The sequence below is a fragment of the Glycine max genome, chromosome 3 (genome assembly GCF_000004515.6).
Source record: "Glycine max cultivar Williams 82 chromosome 3, Glycine_max_v4.0, whole genome shotgun sequence".
Lineage (NCBI taxonomy): Eukaryota > Viridiplantae > Streptophyta > Magnoliopsida > Fabales > Fabaceae > Glycine > Glycine max.
In genome coordinates, this window is record NC_016090.4 from 39410974 (window position 1) to 39434835 (window position 23862).

At 34.2% G+C, this 23862-nt stretch overlaps 1 protein-coding gene and 1 pseudogene across 1 annotated transcript; both read right to left on the reverse strand.

Annotated features, from left to right (window-relative positions):
* Positions 1-4405: 4405 nt before the first annotated feature.
* Positions 4406-11714, reverse strand: LOC100790728 (pleiotropic drug resistance protein 1-like; annotated as a pseudogene).
* Positions 11715-13729: 2015 nt separating this feature from the next.
* Positions 13730-23309, reverse strand: LOC100791601 (pleiotropic drug resistance protein 1). The gene is made up of 24 exons (XM_014773840.3): positions 22860-23309; positions 22617-22737; positions 22440-22528; positions 22233-22317; positions 21954-22113; positions 21179-21255; positions 20774-20827; positions 20383-20473; positions 19980-20281; positions 19599-19880; positions 19195-19511; positions 18912-19072; positions 18451-18554; positions 18206-18362; positions 18001-18126; positions 17787-17914; positions 17043-17375; positions 16178-16468; positions 16009-16092; positions 15767-15900; positions 15382-15609; positions 15111-15282; positions 14269-14523; positions 13730-14165 (listed from the first exon to the last, which is right to left on the reverse strand). The coding sequence occupies exons 1-24, from the start codon at positions 23168-23170 to the stop codon at positions 13899-13901; spliced, it is 4329 nt and encodes a 1442-aa protein (XP_014629326.1). The 5' UTR covers positions 23171-23309; the 3' UTR covers positions 13730-13898.
* Positions 23310-23862: the final 553 nt, after the last annotated feature.

Genomic DNA, 23862 nt, shown 5'->3' on the forward strand with positions numbered 1-23862 from the left:
ATAAAAAATAAATTTATTATATTTTGAGGAACTAAAAATATATTTAATTTAAAAATAATCACATTTTCATTGGAGGAAAACAAGTATTTTTTTTCTTCCAAAAATGCGCTAAAGCTAAAACATTTTATAATACAAAATGAGTTTGCACATTATTTTATATATGTCATATATACAAAAATGGGAAAGGTTTTTAAATTGTCAAAATAAGAAGCTTTTATGCAATATTAAATTATGGATTAATAGTATGTGGAGGCTCATCCCATGCTTTTCATCAGTTCAATGAATTTGTCCTTAAATAAAATTTTCAAGCTTTTTCTCAGCTCAAGATCCGCCTCCGCCTGACATGACCTTGGAGGCTTGGACCAGTAATCATTCCCCCACATGTTCAACTAATATGGGCCATAAAATAAAATAAAATAAAAACTCCGTTACTGACAGACATAATATATATTATGAGATGTGATACAATAAAATAATTTTAACTTGAATATATATATTTTTGAATCTTCCTAATATTAATAGTGTGAAGTATCGTTTTTTATTATTATTTGGGGTAATTTTTATTTTAAAATTATCAAATGAAAATATTTTTGAATTAACTCTCATTTAAAGATAAGTCATAAAAGTAGTTATAACTTTTTAATCAAAAGTTGTAAATTTTTAGTAACTACTTTTATGATTTTTGTGTGGAAATGATATAAAGATTTATGGTTTTTAGTTACGAAGTTATTGTTAATTTTACAACTTATGTCTGAATAAGAATTAATTAAAAAAGTATTTCATTTGGTAATTTTTTAAAAAATACCTCTAAATGATAAATAAAAAACCGTATCTATTGATTTTAATAATTTTTTTTTCCAAAAAATATAGCCGATTATTTTTAATGAATTTTTTTAATAGTATTTTTTCTATACACAATCTAAAACCCGAAATTTTACTTAAATAATTTAAGCCTAGTATCATTCGATGATTCGAATAAGAGCATGATGTTGCATAAAGCATATATTTGTTCTAAAAAAAAAAAATCATTAAGTTCCGATGAATAAGCTAAGATTACATAATCAGTGATGTCTACGTAACGACAAGGCTGATATTTGCAATATATGATGTTTGAAGCTGGATAAGAAAAAAAATTAAAAATAAAGATAACATGTTCTCTATTAAAATTAAAAATAAAAAATAAGACGTGATGTGATTTGAGATTATGAGATGTACGCTTGTGTATGTCAACCCTGTGAGCTGTGACCCGCAAATTTCATCAGCAGTGATTAATTTCATTCGCTCACTGAACAACATTCAGCAGCAATTTGTAACATCACAAGATTCAACGACTTTTTTTTTATTCATAAAAAAGATTCGACATAACGACTTTCGGCTAGACTTACCAGACCAACCAGCACAATCAAATTTTGTATGTAAAATATAAGCTGTTGATCTCTCTCTCTCTCTCTCTACCTTCTTCTATGCTTATAGTGCACTAAATATGAAAAGAAGGAACGTGTTGGTCTGGGGTCACTGCCGTGGGATTATGAATCCTGAGAAGATATTCCACACCGAATAGAATCCTGTGGAGACTATAGCAGAAATGTGTTTGTTTGGGGTCACATCATTCTATTGTAGGTGAAGCATGTAATATTCCATTGTAAATAAATTTAAAATACGTTTTTAATTAAAAAAAAATAGAATTTTAGAAAATGGTAAGATTTTATAATTAAAAAAAAATAAGAAGAAACAAATGTATTAAAATAATGGTTTGAAGAAAAAAAAAGATATTTGATTTATTTATTTAATAGAAAATAAAATAGAGTATTTATTTTTAAAATAATAATAAAATAGAGTAAATAATAAGTTGTTACTACCCTAACTATAAATAGGGACATCTTGGATCATTTTTGAGGCTGACGATACTTCTTATGTCTCTTCTTCCTCTTAATTTTTTTTCCCTTTTTCTTCTTCCAAAACTTTTTTTTTTCATATACCACCAAATTTATCTTAGAAAAATAACGATCTCGGACTCATTCACCGTTGGATCATTGTAAAATTTAAGCATCATATTTGAAACTCATTTTCAAGCATTCTCACCGTTGGGAATTGTGAAAAAATCTCAAAGATAAGAGAAATATCCTTTGTACCATAACTTTTTCTTTTCCTGTAGAAACTCAAAACTGTCTCAGTAAAACTACAATCTCAGACACGTTAACCGTTGGATTGTTTTAAAATTTTTATATGTGGTTTGAGATTCATTTTCTCGCATTTTCACCGTTGGGATTTGTAAAGTAACATCTATGGAGAGAGAAATACTCACCGCACATAGACAGTGGAATAGAAGCTTCAATCCCTTCTCATTCTCTCTAATGTTCTGGAATTCTATCAGAGCAGTCAAAGGAAAAACTCGAAAAATCTCAGGAAATCATTAGAGATATCGCTATCGCTGTCACAATACACACTGAGCCCGCTTAGAGGTAAGGGATGAATTTATCGCAATTAGGATTAGAATGAATATGTGTAGAGATCCTTAGAGGATTAAATTGTGTTTATTTTGGGATGTTTATTGAATTTTTCCTTTTTCATTATAAATACAATATTGATGTCCTGATGTGAATTAGTTGATAAAATTGAGTTCTCTAGGTGTTTTCATTTTTCATACCTATGATTTTGATTAATTGATTTTGATATAATTATGCGAAATTATTTGAAGGGTTTTACTTCCCATGTTGTGATAAACATTTTGTATAAACTGTTATATTGAGATTATGAAATTGTGATTCAAACTGTGAGTATATGATAAATTGAACCTATGATGAAAGGTGAAATACATGTGTATTAGGATGTGCGTATTAAGTTGTGAGCTATGAACTATGCAATCACATAAATGCAAGACCCTTTAAGGGCGATGAGTTTTTACGCGATGAGTATTATGATGGGATCTACTGTGGGGACCCGACGAGTTTAATCACAAGCGCGACAAGATAAAATTATTTTGAGAACAATTGAGGAGTCGTGTGTATTGCATAGTTTGTAGGTAAAATGTATATGATTCATCAGATGTGATAACATGTTAAGTTGTGAGTATACCATTGTGATTGAGACCGAGTGTATGTGATAAATTGAGTATGTATTGACTTGTAATATATATGTGCATTGAGATGTTGTGTGCATTGAGTTGTGAGTTATGAATTGTATAATCACATGACTATAAGACTTTTTAAGGGCGATGAATTTTTACGCGATGAGTATTGTGATGAGATCTACTGTGGGGACTCGACGAGTTTAATCACAAGCGCGACGAGATAAAATTATTTTGAGAACGATTGAGGAGTCGTGTGTATTGCATAATTCGTAGGTAAAATGTGTATGATTCATGAGATGTGATGACATGTTAAATTGGGATATACCGTTGCGATTGACCGAGTGTATGTGATAAATTGAGTATGTATTGATTTGTAATATATATGTGCATTGAGATGTTGTGTGCATTGAGTTGTGGGCTATGAATTGTACAATTACACGACTATAAGACTCTTTAAGGGCGACGAGTTAATGCTAAGACCCTTTATGGACGATGAATTAATGCGCGACGAGTACTGTGATGGGAACCACTGTGGGGACCCGACGAGCTTAATCACAAGCGTGATGAGATAAAACTATTTTGAGAATAATTAAGGAATTGTGTGTTTTGTACAGTTCATAGATAGAGTTTGTATGCTAAAATGTTTTCTGGGTTGGACCTGAATAAGGAGGGAGAGGCCCTGACGGACTCTTCGGAGTATAGGCCTTGGGGGTAAATACACCCGGTTTGAGTGCTCCTTTAAGCCTATATTGATCCCATATGGTTGGAGCATTCTTGCAAAACAGCGTGACCTTGACTGGTCTCCCTATAATTTTACCTAGTGAGAATGACCTAACTTGCTAGTGTGTGGTTTGTCTTGTCATGTACTCCTAGGCGTCCGACGGGGTTTTTCACTGACATGGTACCACATTGCATATAAGATTGAGTCTTAGTGAATCTTTTGCATAACGCTTATGTATTGATCGATTTAGTGATATTGTGTTTTGATCATTGAGTATGTGAATGTTGTGAAAACAAATGACACGTGTAATGTTGTGATGTGATATTGTGCGACAAAGTGGTGAAATAACGTGAGCTATGCTTAAGTAAGTTGTATTTTGTTTGTATGATATTTATACCTACATGTTGTCTTGTTTCTCTCTATTAGTTAGGAATGTGATAACTCACTCCTCATGTGCTATTTGTGTTTGGATCTTGTGATGATCTCGAATCTTGTGTTCGTGGGAGCAGATTGTTAGGTGGATGACTATAAAAGCCTCATGCTAGAGGACACGAGAACACAATACTCTGATAGGATGTGACATTGGGGTATAGGTTTCTATATTAATTGCATGAAGTCTTGGACGACCCTGTTTTGAGCCAAGATGATTTATTATTTATTTGGATAATTTTTATTATGATGTTAGAAAAGTAAATGTGAACCTTTTACCCTATTGAAAGACTTGTATTTAAATGTGTTTTAAAATTTTTTTACTTAATTTTTATTTCTTATTCTTTTATTATTAATACATATATGTGAGGAGTAGAGGGTGTCAGAAAGTACAGGAAGGTAAAGTACATGAAGAATAGACACCAGAAAAATTCAGCCGCAGTCCACTCAAAACCAATCATTGCATAATCTATAATGCTATAGAACACAGCTTGTACAAGTACATATGGGAGCTCAATCAGAACCTGCAATAGAAAATAAAGATTAGAAAGAAGCAATATATGCAGAGGTAAATCCTGGTATTAATCTTCCAAATTACTGAACAAAGAAAGTATCAACTACATTTGGATTTGGCTTCTCTAAAGTGAGATAATGATGTTAAAGTAAGTAACCTAAGTTGTTGATGGGAAAATTAAAATGGTTAATATTCCAAGACATTGCAGAACTATTATGCATGTATACACAATATCAATAGTTGATTTTTACATCAGTGATTGAGATTATTTATTTTCACTTATTTTCTTTGGAAAGTGTTGGGATGATTATGATTTAGGAGGATATTTGTAGTAACACTCAAATAAAAGACACTTATTTAAAATGTGAAATTGCTTGCCTGAGCAAAAGCATATGGTAAAGCTGAATACATTCCAGCTGCTCTTTCCCTATAAAAGACGGTTCGCTCAACAGCAACCACTGGCTGCACAGAACTAGCATTCTTAACGCCAATAAGGAGAACAGCAGCATACATGGAGCCAATGGCATTGAAAAGATCTTGTTTCTTTTCACTGCAATAATTGATGTGAAAGTTTCCTGTTAGATCAATCAGTAGCAACAAAACAAATGAGATGGAAGACAACATTTCAAAGTTTCTAGTTTGATCTTACATTTTGGAGCCAAGGTTCCAAAACATGCTCCCAAACAAAACAGCTATGGAAGTTGAGAAAAGAAATCTTACAGCAGTGTATTGAGAATTGCGCCAGTAAGACCAATGTTGTTTCCATAAGCAAGCCATGCATTGGGTGAAGAAGGAAGTTGAGTACTGTGAAGGAAAATAAAGTTCTACGGAACCAGGAGCTGCACTACTCAATTCTTTAACAAGTGCTTTGTTTCTCCTGAGACAATTGCCAAAGACTATATCAGAAAATATTCTATTTCTATGCTGTAAATAATTTTGATGATAACAAAGATTTATTTAACTTTTAGACCTTAAGTGTTTTCTAGCGGATTACTTTTAAGTTCTGTAGTTTTATTTGAATCAACAAATTGAAAATACCTGTATAACTCTGAATTTTTATACACCTCGGCAAAATCAATCCCCAATTCCATTTCTTTCGCTGAAGTAGTGACTTCCAACATCCATGTTGCTGGATTATAGCCATCTTTAATCTTACTGACACCTTTGATTCCCTTCAAGGTGAAAGTGTGACATAAGTGAAATTTTTAAATGAAGATAATGATTTGAAGCAAAGCATAAATTCGGTATTCCTTATTTTTTATAGCATTTATATTTTCTACCTCAAAGTAACTAATTAAATTGGAAGATTGTTGTCCAAGTGGCCCCACATATATCTGTTGACCTCCTTGCTTCATTAGCTAAAGCTGTATTTCGTTGTGACAAAAAGTTTAGAAACTCAGTAATGGAAGAGAGTAAACTAAAATTACTACAATGGTTCTGTTTTCTTCACCTCATCAAAAGATTCAAATATGTCTATGCTAGGCTGATGGATGGTACAAACAACTGTTCTTCCTGTGTCTACTGTGTTCCTAACGGTTCTCATGACAACAGCAGCAGCTCTTGCATCTAGCCCTGGAGTTGGCTCATCCATGAATATTATGGAAGGATTTTCCACAAGTTCAACTGCAATAGTCAATCTTTTGCGTTGCTCTGTTGAGATACCATTCACACCAGGCAATCCGACTAATGCATGCCTTAGTGGTTTCAATTCCACGAGTTGCATGACTTCCTCAATGAAAATCTGCAACAAGTAATCAGATTCAAACTTAATAACATTAATTGATCCAACATCCAAATTTCTTTTCTACAACCCTCAATTTGTTTTGTGTACTGTTTTATGAAATACTAATTCCAATCAAGAATGGTAAATGACTCTAGTTTTGGCCCTTATGCTATTACTTAGAAAATTTACATGCAAACTCATATTATGGGCTTGCCACTGCAACTCAATCAGGAAAAGGGATGTGATAAAATATTTGATTAAGCCACATCAGACAACCTTAAGTGTTCAGACTGGTTAGCTGCCTATGTTAAACTTAAAACAGTAAACAAGAAAGCCAGTAAAAGGCATAGAATTCAGACACCAACCTTCCTGGTTTCAACATTGATGTCTGGAGACAATCGGAGCCAAGAAGAATAGAGCAAGGATTCATACACAGTAACATGAGGAGAGTGAATGTCATTTTGCTCACAGTATCCAGAAATCCTTGCAAATGTTTCTTGCTTCTTCCGATACCCAGAGATTTTGATGTTACCTCCAACATATCCTCCAGTTTTTCTACCAGCAAGTACATCCATCAGAGTTGTTTTGCCTGTACCAGTGATACCCATTAGAGCAGTGAGAACACCTGACCTGAAAGTTCCTCTGACACCCTTCAAAAGAACCAAGTTTTCCTCAGCAACACCTCTGTTTCTCATTTCCTGCAAGTATTTGATAATTTTTAATGTACAATAGTTCTTTGACAGTTGAATATGCAAGCATTTTCAATTTATTTATTTTGTTTCTACATTACCTGTGGCATGTCCACAGCATATGTTACTTCATCAAAGGTGATAGAATATGGCTCAAAAGGAAGAACCATTCCTCTTTGCCTAGCAGGGAAAGTCTGAGAAGATGTGCTTCCACTTTCGCTGTTTCTCACTGTGAAGTAATTCCAGTGTTGTCCATTAGGCATAATGTCAATTGAAAATCAACTATTACTAATCTAGACTTTACCATGTTATCAGTTGTTAGGAGAAGTAGTACCACTATTTGAGCGCTGCGTATAGCTATATTTTATGTGCCTCATCACATTACTTCCTTTATTACTACCACCATTCTGCTCGTTGCTTTGAGGTTCCTCTGATATAACAGCCCGATGCTTCCCAGGTGCTGCAAAATCAATTTTGTGATATTAATACATAGGTTTACCTTAGATGGTTTATTATACATTTAAGTTGAAGAGAGTCACGACTCAAGTACATGAGAGCAAGGATGTAGCCAAAGTTGAAAAGTAATGTATATCCAATCAAAGCTCCAACAGCTATCCAGTACCAGTACGACTGAGTGAAGAATCCCCGGGATTTCAAAACTTCAACTCCTAGCGGCTCTTTTGAGTTAGGTAGAACCTATCAAAAGAAAATATTCAATTATCATATTATTAATATGATGAGGAAAGGAAGGCATAAAAATAAACATCTAGATTGGCTAAAAACTTACATGTCTCCATCTCATCCCAAGGAACTCATTATTTACCATAGCATTCTGTCCATACATCATAGGTGATATCCAGAAGCCCCATAGCCACCATTTTTTTATATTGTCTGGGGACATAACGGGAACAAAGAAGCATTGTTAGTCTATAACATTATGGAAGAAAGACTGAGATTGTTTTATTTGTATGCAAGGTACCTTTTGATAGGACAAAGCCACTCATAGCAACAAGGGAGGCCAGTATAAACGACCCAAGTGTTAAAGCTACTGTCATTTCCCTCCCAACTGCTGAAATAAATCGGAATAATGCTGAAGCCATCTGGTTTAATAGTACAAGAACAAGGTATTGCCTAAAAAATCTGCATTAGGTTGACATAAAATGCATATCATTATTTATTCACAGGATTCAAAAAGAAAATGAGACAAGAAAAGATCAATAAACAAGTTTGCTGATGAGTATGTGTAAAAATAAAGTTCTTTTACCTTCCAATATATGGGTCAAATCCAATGGCATAGTAGGTGAGGATCTATGTAGGAAGTGCATATGCCCACGAACGTGGACCACGAGCTGTCACTTAAGGAAACAAGAAACCACACTCTAACCCAAAATCTTAAAACTCAGGTTTATGGGTCTTCTCCTCACTTATATGGTGCTCAACCTTTCTACTTTTACCTGATGTGGGACTTCACTTCACATTTGTACTCCAATATAGACTTATCAAATTCAGTAGCATGTTCTTCACCGAGGCTTCTCCCAACATGAAACGACTTATATGCCTCCGAGAACTCTTTGGCCGATCTATAAGGCTGATCTTTGTCTGCCCAGTACTGCTCCTGATCCTTACTTGATGTTACCTATAACAAAATCATTAATGGTCAAAATTAAATGTATAAAGCTCTCTTTTACCCGATGAAATTATCGAGAGGAAACACACTAACGCTTACTTCTTGCAAAAAGTCTGCCACACCTTTCCTCTCAGGACATTTAAAACCTATTGATTCGAAAAATTGAAGCACATATTCGCGGGGACCCTGGTACACAATGTGACTATCAGAGAGTAGAATAATGTCATAAAAAAGATTGTAAGTCTCAGGTGCTGGCTGCAGGAGTGAGATGACTGCTATTCCTTTGAGAATGTGAACACATTGCTTGAGCGAGTTTAGAATTTGGTAAGTTGTCGAGCTATCCAAACCAGTAGATATTTCATCCATGAATAAAGCATTAGCTGGTCCAACCAGCATCTCCCCTGCATTTAAAAATTTATAATTATTAAAGTTCACACAGATAATCATTTTATTAGGTGGGGTAAACGTAATACAGTTTCAGAATTGAAATCAGATTTGTTTTACCTGTTGTAACATGTTTCCTTTGTCCACCAGATATCCCCCTTAACATTGCATTTCCTACAATAGTATCAGCACAGACCTCCAGTCCTAAAATCTGCAAATGTAAAGCACATAAAAATGAGACATTAAGACCAAATGTTGTAATGGATTTATGATGATTGGGGAAGGTTTAGAAAGTACAGATTTTACCCTTAAGACATAATCTGTCATCAAATTTGCCTTCTGTCCTTCATTTGCTAAAGCCTGAGCATTAAGAGTCAAGAGGACAACCACTTAATCTCGGTATGGAAAAATGAAATGGCTGATGCACCTATAACTACATGCTAATGTAACTGTTAGAGTTGATGGCCCAAATTTTTGGCTTGGCCTGAAAGCTTGCCGTCCAACCAATTTGGTGATTAAATATTTTTGAGAATTTTTTTTTGTGCTCGTGCTATGATTTATATGAAATAATATAACAGGGCTGCTAAAAATACTGTGTATCTCTCTGATACCAATTTTCAACATAATGAACTGTTTCTCCTCTACCCTTTATTTTATTACCTGCGAAGAGTTTTCCACGTTAAATATGCCTGTTCATTCTTCTACTTTCTTGATCTCTTCTACTTATTATTTCTAAAATATAGTAACTGAAATTTTTATTCACTGCTTTTGTTTGTGGTTACAACTAAATATTACTTACTTTTTCTTCATAACAAATTTCTTTTGAACAGGTATACTATTATAATTGTCAAGCTGTCATATTTTTCTGTTTTTGGTTTGAATGGTCACCAGTTATTCAACAATATAAAAGGCTTAGGGATGCATGCAAATGGGAAAAACACATCCTCTTCAAGTGATGGCCTCTTGGTTACCTTCATGTAGACATCAATATCTTGATTAAGCTTGATATTTGTCTCTTTTTCTCTTCTGGACAATTCTGCAAGCAAATCTGCAGAAAGCCAAAAATATTACGCAGTCAAAACTTAAATTTCATCTATTTGTTGGCATTCGTTTTCAATATTGAATATAGAATAATGAACATAAACAAAAGTCATTCCAGTAGACTAACCATAACGAGTTCCAACTCCTTGGACTCTTGCTGAGAAGGCCAAGGTTTCTCTGACTGTCAACTCTGCAACATGAAGATCATTTTGATTGGCATAAGCAGCCGTTTTTTGGGGTACAAACTCATCCATCCCATGACCATTATAAGTCACCTTTCCAGAAAACTGATGAAGTAGCCACACTATATTAGCTAGAGATCAAAGATTGAAACATAGAGCAAAAACATGAAAATATTGTTCATGAAAAAAGAATTTCTTCTCCTTAATGTCCTTACCTTTAATTTTGGATCAAGTTTTGCAGCCAAGGCCAACAAGAGGGTGGTTTTTCCGGAACTTGGAGGGCCCAAAAGCAATGTCATTCTTAACAGGAGGAAATGGAAACATTATATTGGTTCCAAAGGTTCTAGCTAATTACATTCTAGTCCATGAACAAATATATAGAACATCAGTTGTACTGTTACCTGCCAGGATTTATTATTCCACTAACATCCTGGAGAATATTTATATGTTGTCTTCTACTTTGAAGTATACGAAGAGAGTTCAATAGACCCTTTAACGAAAAAAGTGAAACCAAATGGACAAGTTAGAACCTCCTTTGGTAAGATCATGTATCATGTTCTACTATATACGAAAGTTGATGCAATACTCACCTCCACTATATGAATCATGAAGTTAGTGAAGGTAGGCAAAGCTCTAGTTCCCACATGAGATTCTGCTTCGATGTTCGAGTTCTCAAACCGAACCTCTATAGTGGGAAGATCAATTCCAACTCTGCATGATATATCATTAGGAGAAGAGCCATCCGTTAGTGTTTTTTGATCAAAGACACCTTCATTAGAATCTAGAAGATGAAATGAGAGTGGGAGTCTCACCTATCAATTCGTTCCTTGAGCTTGAGCAAAAACTTCTCATTGTCCTCCTCAACAGTTCTCACCAGTCTTTCAAGTAAAGTTCCCCTTTCTTGCAACCCAAGTTTCTGTACATCAATCTCATATACTTCCCCTTCGGATGAAGTGAGCAAAGCTTTCCTCAAACGCGCAACCGTAGGAAGTTTCTGAATGGCAGCCCATTTGAGATCCTCTTCATCATCTTCTTGGTGGAAAGAGATTGAGAAGATATTCGCGTCACTGTGCCTCCAAATGGATGAATTACCAATCCGGAAACTACCGCCACCTTGCATGCCACCAGTCACCAGACAAAAAAAGAAAAGAAAAGAAGTTTCAAAACCTTAATGCAATCCGTGCTGAAACCTATAAGAAACAAAAACTTTTTCTGATCAGTTTGTTTTGCCGTTGTTTTGTGTGGGGTCCTTTCCCTCTGGTTGACAGAGATACTAGAGAATATGCATTTTGTGTGGAATCACATAAGGATATATGGCGGCTTTTGAAGTGCCAACAAAGGCATAGCTGCACACGTTTTGCTATGTTCCTTTGAACTGAGGGATACTTCGAAAATGGTAGCCAGATCACGACCATGTTACAATGCCAGCTCCACATGATGAAGATACGATACTATTTTATTACTTCCCACGAGTCAAATATTGTTTGAAAAAGTATTACCTAGGCTACATATTGGTCCCGGAAACACGGTAGTGTCTAGAATCTAGATGGATCAGAAGTTCGGTTGACCTTTCTTGTTAAAAAATATTTTTTTTAAAAAAAAATATCATAAAGACAGTATTTTAATATTTTACTCCCATTATGTTGTTCTATAACGTTCTAAGTCTTTTTGTTTTTTATACAGGGAAGAAAAAATAATAATAAATGGAATCTTGTCATCATTAATTTATTTTTAATTTTTGTTGCTAGTTATAAATATTATAAAGCTAAAATGATATAAGCGAAGAAAAGTATTAATTATTATTATATTAAAAAGTTAAAATCACAGTTTTAAGATTTTTTTTCTTTTTACAAAACAATTATCATAGGAATAATGAGGAAATTTGCAAGATTTAATGACATTTTTTATGTAGCCATGTAGGGGACTTCAGGTGTATGTTTGAACAAATTGGGTTGGATCATAACACATTATTTTATCATTACACCTAAATATTCATTTAAATATTTAGTGTAAAATATAATATTAATATAAGTTTTATACGAAAATAATTTAAATTTTTTTTTTTTAATTTATTATATTTTTATAATTATATATATATATATATATATATATATATATATATATATATATATATATATATAAGATTAATTTTTATTCTATGGACGTACTGATTGCAAAACCATATTTTATTTTTATCAAAACATTCGTATGTCACCAACTCAACTTGGCGTGAGTGTTAGCCTTCACCTCTTAATTCAGAGGTTGGAGAAGACGCTAGTAAAAATCCCCACAATCAGATTTTTTTTTTTTTTTATATAGAAAATCTCCGCAATCAGATCAAGTCCCTTATTTCGTTATTTAAATTTTAGTTGAATTGTAATTTTGATCCTGTTTTTCTAACTTTTTGTTTTGGTCTTCTTAATTTCTAATTATAATATTTGGTCCCTCTAATTTTATAAATTTATGATTTTTGGTCTTTCTGAAAAATGATTAATAGATAATTGTGATTATTAGAGATATTAAATTAATTATAAATTACATAAAATTATTAATCATTAAAAAAACTTTAATAAAAGATTATTAATCTTAATACGGTGTTAATAAAAAACTTTAATAAAAGATTATTAAAAGATTAGACTTGCCTGCAGCAGTAAAGATAAAAGAGATGTTTGCAAAGAAGAAGATGAACACATATTGTGAAAAATTATAATTAATAATTTTGTATTCAATTTTTTTAATAATTAATGATTTTGATTAATTTATAGTTAACTTAATAACTCAACTCATCAAAATTATTTGTTAATGATCTATCAGGAGGATCAAAATCGCCAATTTATAAGACTTAGAGGATTAAATGTTACAATTAAAATCCAAGAGACTAAAATCATAAATTTAAAAAGTTAGGAGAGCAAAATTATAATTCTGCCTTAAATTTTCTCAGCCTTGTTTTTAGTTAAGGACTTAAGGGCTAAGATTTACTCATCAAATGTTAAGGGTTAAAATTTCATTGGATAGAAATGTCGCATAAGACAATCCAAAGTAACCCAGTAATAATATTTTCTATTTCATTCATTTGTTCCATAATAAACCTATTATCTATAATCTAATAATCATTTTTCATGAAAATCATCTAAGAATCATTTAAAAGATTAAATATGTTTTAATGTGGTTCCTAAAAAATTAACAAATTTTGTTATTGGTCTCTAATACTTTTTTGGGGGACTTGAGTCCCTAATAATTTTTTACTTTCACGAAAAAATACAATATGAAGAGACAAATATTTTCCCTGAAAGGATATAACCTTTCACTAATGTTGAAAATTTCTCACCATAATGCTCAAAATTAGAAGTAAAGAAACCTTGACATGTGCATTCATTAATAATATCTAGTGTTACATAGACTATCTATTGTCGGACTACCATACACATTATTGAAAAATAAACGAGTACAGAGCTTTGTGGATATTTTCTTACAAAATGATACGTGGAACATCCTATACAAAATACGTGACTGCGTTATTAACGCCTTTGGAAATTAAACATCTTCATTGATATGGCAAAGACCAATGCAAAAACTACTGCAAATGCAGCAATCACAGTTGCAACCACTCCCAGAAAATCATGCTTGTAACCAAAGTAACTTCTTACAAAGTCTTCCACTGTTGTTGTCCCGTCGGTGGATTCGATGTTTTCCTTTATATCTCCATATTGTGAAGCCACCAATCCATACATGCTCCAAGCAATTGGATTTGCCCAACTGTACCACCTCCACCACACTGGGATTCTCTGTTAGACCATGCCAAAATTAAAATGAAATAAACTTACCATCCTATATGCTTAGAAAGTATGAATATACATTGCACTTCATAGAAAGAAGGACAAAACTTACAGGCCGTGGGATTATGAACCCTGAGAAGATATTCCATGCTGAATAGAATCCAGTTGAAACTATAGAAGAAATGTGTTGGTTTGGGGTCACTGCCATTGACATCATGCCATAGTAGGTGAAGCACAGGAAGTTGAAGTACATGAAGAATAGGAACCAGAAAAATTTAGCCACAGTCCACTCAAAACCAATCATTGCATAAACTATAAGGCTATAGACCACAGCTTGTACAAGTACATATGGAATCTCAATCAGAACCTGCAACAGAAAATGTAGATTAGAAAGAAAAAACGCAGACGTAAATTATTTACACATAATGAAGTAACTAGAAGCAAAAATTTCAAATCCTCAGAATTGTTAATGCACTGAAATTTCTGATGTAGTTGTTGCACTTTGTGATGTGCATTTATTATTACGCTTTATGCAGTTTACTAGTACTTGCTGGAGTGTGTTATTAGACTTTGAATTTATGATGGGTAGATGAGTTATTAAGCTGTTTGGTAGAAGCAACTTCAGCTATGACTTTTGTAAGCTGTATTAATAAACCAGGTAGCATACTGCAGCTGTGTTCTATGAATGAATATCAGATTTCTCTCTAGAGAATAACCTTAAGCGTCTTTTGAGAGCATTATTTTTTCTGATTTTATAGAAACATTTTGTGCCAACAATAATAATCTTCCAAATAACTAAATCAAGCAAGCTTCATTGATTTATGTATTTAAGTTATCAAGTGCATCTATTTATCATTATTGAGATTTAGGGAGAAGGGAGATTATGATTTAGGAGGGTGTATATATAGTATTACTCAAATAAAAGACATGAATTTAAAATGTGGAATTTCTTGCCTGAGCAAAAGCATATGGTAAAGCAGAATACATTCCAGCTGCTCTTTCCCTATAAAAGACTATTCGCTCAGCAGCAACCACTGGCTGCACTGAATAAGCATTCTTAATGCCAATAAGGAGGACAGCAACATACATGGAGCCCAAGGCGTTTAAAAGATCTTGTTGCTTTTCACTGCAATAATTGACGTGAAAGCTTCCTGTTAGATCAAATAGTAGCAACAAAACAAATGAGATTAAAAATAACATTTGCAAGCTTCTTGTTTGATCTTACATTTTAGAGCCAAGGTTCCAAAACATACTCCCTAACAAAACAGCTAAAGTAGTTGAGTAAATAAATGATAGGGCAGTGTATCGAGTATTGCGCCAATAAGACCTATGTTGTTTCCACAAGCAAGCCATGCATTGCATGAAGAAGGAAGTTGAGTATTGTGAAGGAAAATAAAGGTCTTTCGAACCAGGGGCTGGAGTACTCAATTCTTTAACAAGTTCTTTGTTTCTCCTGAGACAGAATGCCGAAAACCATTATCAGTAACCATTGTAAATAATTATAATAATAACAAATAAATTATTGCACTTCTAGCGGTTAAGTGCTTTCTAGCATATCACTTTAGAGTTCTGTTATTCTGTAGTTTTATTAGATGTGTTACCGAATATACCTGCATAACTCTGAATTTTTGAACACCTCGGCAAAATCAATCCCCAGTTCCATTTCTTTTGATGAATTTGTAACTTCCAACACCCATGTTGCTGGATTGTAGCCAGCTTTAATCTCACTGACACCTTGGATTCCCTTCAAGGTGAAAGTGTGACATTAGTGAAATTTTTAAATGTAGATAATGATTTGAAGCAAAGCATAAATTCTGTATTCCTTATTTTTTATAAAATTTATATTTTCTACCTCAAAGTAACTAATTAAATGGGATGAATGGTGTCCAAGTGGTCCCACATAAATCTCTTGCCCTCCTTGCTTCATTAGGAAAAGCTGCATTTCTTAGTGACAAAAAGATTAGAAACTCAGCAATGGACAAGAGCATACTAAAATTGCTACATGATTCTGTTTTTTTCACCTCATCAAAAGATTCAAATATGTCCATGCTGGGCTGATGGATAGTACAAACAACTGTTCTTCCTGTGTCTACTGTGTTCCTAACTATTCTCATGACAATAGCAGCAGCTCTTGCATCTAACCCAGAAGTTGGCTCATCCATGAATATTATGGAAGGATTTGCTACAAGTTCAACTGCAATAGTCAACCTTTTTCTTTGCTCTGTTGAGAGACCAGTAACACCAGGAAATCCGACTAATACATGCCTTAGTGGTTTCAATTCCACAAGTTCCATGACTTCCTCAATGAACATCTGCAACCATTAGTCAGTTTGAAACTTAGTATCATTGACTAAACATGCAAGTGTTTTTTTTCTGTAACACTAAAAAATTTGTTTCCTGTGTTATTCTTTTGACATAATGCCAATCATGAATGGTAAATAACTTCAGTTTTGGTGATGTTGGAGTACAAGTGCGAGTAAGAAGTCGCACATTATATAATGATGGGCATGTTGAGCAACATATAAGTGGCATGGCCCTGCAAACCTTATGTCTTAAGGTTTTGGGTTGAATGTGGCCTCTAGGTTATTTGTGTGGTTTACTGATGGCCTATTAATGGATATTTCCCTGGTGTTTTACTCCCCTCAAATTTCACAACAGACCTCATGCAGTTACTGAGAAAATTTACTTGCAAACTCATGTATGGACTTGTCACAGTAGCTCAATCCGGAAAAGTGAAGTCCTACAATATTTGAATAAGCCACATTGCACAAGGATGCAGCATGACTAAAATGCTTAAATCAAGTGTTCAAACTGGTTAAAAGCCTATGTTAAACTAAAAACAGTAAACATGAAAGCCAGTAAGAGGCATAGAATTCAGACACCAACCTTCCTGGTTTCAACATTGATATCTAGAGACAATCGGAGCCAAGAAGAATAAAGCAAGGATTCATACACAGTAACATGAGGAGAGTGAATGTCATTTTGCTCACAGTATCCAGAAATCCTTGCAAATGTTTCTTGCTTCTTCCGATACCCAGAGATTTTGATGTTACCTCCAACATATCCTCCAGTTTTTCTACCAGCAAGTACATCCATCAGAGTTGTTTTGCCTGCACCAGTGACACCCATTAGAGCAGTGAGAACACCTGGCCTAAAAGCTCCACTGACACCCTTCAAAAGAACCAATTTATCCTTGACAACACCTTGGTCCCTCATTTCCTGCAAGTATGTGATAATTTTTAATCCACAATAATTCATTGAAAGTTGAAAATGCAAGTGTTTTCAATTTATTTAAGCTAAAATATGTTTTGGTCCCTAAAAAATTATCGTATTTTTTTCTTGACTTTTGGTCCCTAGAAAAATAATTGTATTTCCTCCCCACCATTATTACATTGGCTCTATTAACTTGAAACATCACCATCTGAAGGAAAACATACAGGTGATTCTGATAAAAAAAAAATTCAGGGACGGAAAGAAAACTCCTGAAATATTCCAGGGACAAACCAACATAATGCCAAAGACAAAACAAAAAATATTTTTTTTTCAGGGACCTAATGCAAAATCTGAAAAAATTTCAGAGATCAAAAACATATTTAAGTCATTTATTTATTTATTTTGTTTCTACATTACCTGTGGCATGTCCACAGCATATGTTACTTCATCAAAGGTGATAGAATGTGGCTGAAAAGGAAGAACCATTCCACTAGCAGGTAAAGTATGAGAAGATGTGCTTCCACTTACCCTTTTGCCTTTTCTCCCTGTGAAGTAGTTCCAATGTTAATTGAAAATCAACTATTACTCACGTAGACCGTACCATGTTATCAGATGTTACGAGATGATGTACCTTTATTGGAGTGCTGAGATAAACTATATTTTATGTGCCTCAGCACATTAGTTCCTTTTTTGCTACCACCATTCTGTTCATTGCTTTGAGGTTCCTCTGATAAAACAGCCCGGTGCTTTCCGGGTGCTGCAAAATCAATTTTGTGATATTAATACATAGGTTTACATTAGATTATTTATTATACACTTCAGTTGAAGACACTTACGACTCAAGTACATGAGAGCAAGGATGTATCCAAAATTGAAAAGTAATGTATATCCAATCAACGCCCCAACACCTATCCAATACCAGTATGACTGAGTGAAGAATCCCCGGGATCTCAAAACTTCAATGCCTAGCGGCTCCGTCGAGTTAGGTAAAATCTATAATATGAAAATACATCCAATTGTAAAATTATTTATATGATAAGGATGCCATAAAAATAAAAATGTAGATTAGTTATAAACTTACATGTCTCCATCTCTTTCCAAGGAATTCATTATTTACCATGGCATTCTGTCCATACATCGTAGGTGACATCCAGAAGCCCCATAGCCACCATTTTTTTATATTGTCTGTGGGCATAAATGAAAGTTATGGAACAAAGGAGTGTCGATATAGTTATAATTTTTCAGAACTGAATATAGCTTTGTAGGATTTATCTTTGAATAAAATCATATTGATTCTGGTATGATTTATCTTTGAATCAGGTATGATTCTGATCTGATAATCAGGTCTGATTTGATCCTATATTTTGCTAGGATTAATTTAATTTATTATGTAATCAGACTGGCTACAGAATCTATCTAACCAGTTCTGCCCTCATTGTAACTCTTTGTAAATCAATGAATAAAAAAATCATTCTCTTTTCTAAACTACATATGTAGCATTGTTAGTACAGAACGATTGGGATTGCTTTTTTTTCATGGTACCTTTTGATAGGACAAAACCACTCATAGCCAAAAGGGTGGCATTTGTACCCGACCCAAGTGTTAGAGCTACTGTCGATTCCCTCCCAAGTGCTGCAACAAATCGGTATAATGCTGAAGTCATCTGCTTTACTAGTACAAGAACAAGATATTGCCTAAAAAATCTGCATTCGATAGATATAAAAATACATTCATTAATTGTTTGCAAAATTCAAATCGAAAATGAGACGGGGAGGAAAGATCAGTTCACATGTTTGCTTAGTATGTATAGAAACTTAGTTTTTACCTTCCAACATATGGATCAAAACCAATGACATAGTAGGTGAGGAATACCCAAACACCCACTTCCACAAAACTCATGAGGATTTTTAGGAGCCATGCAGGAAGAGCATATGCCCATGAAGGAAAAAATAGATTATCCCTTTCCTTGTAAAAAACAGGAAGCCTCGAAACAGCCATGGAAAGTTCAGGCATTCCATTGAACATAATCACAACAAGGCCATAGAACAATGCACCCACATATATTCCGCCATCAATCACTGAATCTCTGTGCATCTCAGTCTGGAGGAAAACAGTCATGGCAACAAATGCTGCTACAGAAAGCTAAAAGGAGGGCGAAGCTATCAGTAAGACAATAATAGCATTAGATGAGTCAACAATAAAATGAAACATTCCAATTTTCAAACCTACTTGACTAAGCTTGAAGGTGTAAACAAATGAATGGCGCTTGATAAGTAAATATTCTCGTGATAAACAAGCTTTGAACAGTTCCCATTTTCCTACTCCATACTTTTTGGTTGTCAAAGCAGCTGGGTGGCTCTTAGACTTGTCAAATTCAGTAGCAAGTTCTTCAACAAGGCTTCTTCCAACATGAAATGATCTATGTGCCTCTGAGAACTCTTTGGATGTGACAAATCTATAAGGCTGATCTTTGTCTGCCCAGTACTGCTCCTGATCCTTCCTTGATGTTACCTATAACATAATAATTAATGGTCAAAATTAAATGTATATAACATTCTTTTACCAGTGCAGACAGATTAAATTATTGGGACAGAACACAAGACCACTTACTTCTTGCAAAAAGTCTGCCACACCTTTCCTCTCAGGACATTTAAAACCCATTGATTTGAAAAATTCCAGCACATGTTCGCGGGGACCCTGGTACACAATATGACTATCAGAGAGTAGTATAATGTCATCAAAAAGATTGTAAGTCTCTGGTGTGGGCTGCAGGAGTGAGATGACTGCGGTTCCTTTGAGAATATGAACACATTGCTTGACTGAATTCACAATTTGGAAAGTTGTTGAGCTATCCAAACCAGTAGATATTTCATCCATGAATAGAGCTTTAGTTGGTCCAACCAGCATTTCTCCTGCATTTAAAGGTTTATTACTATTGAAGGTGATCACATATAAAAAATATTGAGTTGAGTAAACGGGATACACTTCAAGATGGAAATGAGTTTTGTTTTACCTGTTGTAAGGCGTTTCTTTTGTCCACCAGAGATCCCTCTTAACATTTCATTTCCTATAATAGTATCAGCACAGGTCTCCAGTCCCAAAATCTGCAAATGAATAGCAAAAAAACAAGAAACTTAACACAAACTATTATAATGAATTCGATTTTTTTACGAAAGTAGATAAAAAATAAAAAATTATGTACATAAAAGTTGTAGTATGAAAACTTACACAACATGGAAGTTGAGGAGATAACCGTGTATAAAAGCAACATCATCCATGTCATGTAAATAGTTTCTATACTACACCTTTTACGTTAATAGTTTTTTATTTTTACCTATTTTTGTCAAAAGTCTGATGAATTCATGATGATGAGAGATGGTTTAATTTAGAAGAATAGATTTTACCCTGAGGACATAATCTGTTATCAAATTTGCCTTCTGGCCTTCAGTTGCTACAGCCTGATCATTGTCAGTCAAAAGGACAGCCACTTTATAATCAGTTGTTTATATCTGTATGGATAGGAAATGGCTGATACACTAATTATCACTGTTTGCCTTTACACTAATATGCCACCTACTTTATAAATTTCTTTTGGGTGAGAAATTTGAAATCAATAGCAAAAGGTTGAAGAATAAAGGAATATCCAAAACTGAACAGATATACAATTGTTAAGTTGCCATATTTAATTTTCTCTTTGGTTTGAAAGGCTATCATGCAGCTACTCAACAATATATAAAAGGAAGGTTAAGGGAGGCATGCAAGCTAAATGGGAAAAACACATCCCAGACAAGCAATGGCCTTTGTGTTACCTTCATGTAGACATCAATATCTGGATCAGGCCTGATATTTGCCTCTTTTTCTCTTCTAGATAATTCTGCAAGCAAATCTGCAGAAAGCCAAAATATTACACATTTTCACATAGCCAAAACTTAGATTTCATCTTAAATGGAAGCATATGATTTTAATATTGAATTTAACAATGAATATAAGCTAAATGCCTATAAGCTCGGGTCCTCCTAAAGTCATGTCGTACACATACCAGGTACATACCTGTACTTGGTACATGTTGGATCCTCATGGGTATACACCGGTTACGTTCCAAACACATTAAAAAAAAAGTTGGGTACATATATGAGTACTATTTAGGTTCAAGCCTGTACCCAAAGACTTGGTAACCTTATAATGAGGGTGAGAGCAAAACGTGGGATACTATTATAGATGAATTCATCTGAAGGAACTGATCATTCTTGAAGTTGTTACTCTTTCTCTAGACAAACCAGATTTAGGAATGATTATTTTCATTGGTGTCCGGGAAATAATGAGATTGAAATTCTTAAAGTGTGATATCACAGTCATGTGTGATTGATGAACATTTATGTATTATAGTTTTTTATTATAAGTTTTTTTTGTATGCATGTTGAAGAATTTAATCTTCTTTTTTGTTTTAAATTATACTTAATTATTTTTATTTTTATCATTTATACAATTTATTCAAGTTTATATAGAATTCCACTTTTATGTATGTATTTTTTCATCAATTGTGTGCATGCAAGATAGAGCTTTAAGTCATTCATGTAGACTAACCATAGTGAGTTCCAACTCCTTGGACTCTAGCTGAGAAGGCCAAGGTCTCTCTGACTGTCAATTCTGCAACATGATGATCATTTTGATTGACATAAGCAGCAGTTCTTTGGGGTACAAACTCATTCATCTCATGACCATTGTAAGTCACCTTTCCAGAGAACTGATCAAGAAGCCACGCCCTATATTAGCTAGATATCCAAGATTGAAAAAAATATAGAGAGCAAAAACATATGAAAATATTGATAAGAAAATTAATTTTTTCCTTACTAATGCTCTAACCTTTAATTTTGGATCAAGTTTTGCAGCCAACGCCAACAACAGCGTTGTTTTTCCTGAACTTGGAGGGCCCAAAAGCAATGTCATTCTGAACCGGAGGAAATTAATGGAAGCGTTATACTGGCTCCAAAGGTGTTAGCTAGTTAATCATGGTCTAGTATTAGTAGTATATGAATAAATAGAACTTCATTTGCACTAATGCATTGGTACCTGCCAGGCTTTATTATTCCACTAACATCCCGGATAATAGTTATATGTTGTTTTCTACTTGGAAGAATATGAAGAAAGTTCAACAAACCCTTAAAAAATTGTAACGAAATCAGTACTTCAATAAGATCACATATCAAGTTCTACTATTTATGAAAGTTGGCATTTGGTACCAGTTACCTCCACTATATTAAACATAAAGTTAAAGAAGGTAGGTGAGGCTCTAGTTCCGACATGAACTTCTGCTTCCACGTTCAAGTTCTCAAACCGAACCTCAACAGTAGGAAGATGGATTCCAACTCTGATATCATCCAATCCGAAGAACAAAATGAGGAGGAGAAGAAACCATCCATCAGTGCATTTCCATCAAATTAGACATCTCTAATTAGAATCAACAAGAAGAAATGAGAGTGGGAGTCTAACCTATCAATTCGGTTCCTGAGCTTGAGCAAAAACTTCTCATTGTCATCTTCAACAGTTCTCACCAGCCTTTCAAGTAAAGCTCTCCTTTCTTGCAACCCAAGTTTCTTCACATCGATCTCGCTGATTTCCCCTTCGGATGAAGTCAGCAAAGCTTTCCTCAAGCGTGCAACGGTAGGAAGTTTCTGAATGGCAGCCCATTTGAGAGCCTCTTCATCATCTTCTTGGTGGAAAGAGTTTGAGAAGATATTCGTGTCACTGTCGACCCTCCAAATGGATGAACTACCAATCCTGAAACTACTCCCACCCTCCATGCCACCAGATAACAGAAGAAGTTTTAACCTTAATGCAACCCCTACTAAACCTAGTAAGTACGTAGTAACTGTTTCCCGGAAACAAAAAACTAATTTCTCTCACTTTATTTTGCTTATGTTTTGTGTACGTGGTGTCGACTGTTACTTCCCTCTGGCTGAATTATATATATACATTGAGTTTGAGGAAGAAAGGACAGACATTTTGAGTCGAGTCAAATATGTCTGGCGGGTTTTGAAGTGTCAACATCGTCGCTGTGCATGTTTTGCAATGTTCCTTAACTGGTGGATACGTCGAAAACAGTAGCCGGATGACAACCATGTTGCCAGCTCCACACGGTGAAGATACAATCCTACTTTATTACTCCCCTCGAGCCAAACATGAATTAAGACAGAACAGTTGTGTCACCAAACCCTATTTAACAGCTAGAGGGGACGAGGAAAAAAAAAGCATAGGCTTTATAGGTATAGATGCAGTGTTGATATATAAAGATGTCTATAAAACCTATTGCCTAGGGGACATATGGGTTGATCAGGTGAAATTACAAGGTCTAGACCAATTTTCACAAGTCTTTAACTCTTGTTCATAAATCGAAAAAATCATGGTCATGTGTCAATCTAGATACAACTTAGTAACAAATACTAGTCTTTTTTTGTAATTATTTTACTAAAATATTTTTTTGCCCTCTCATCTT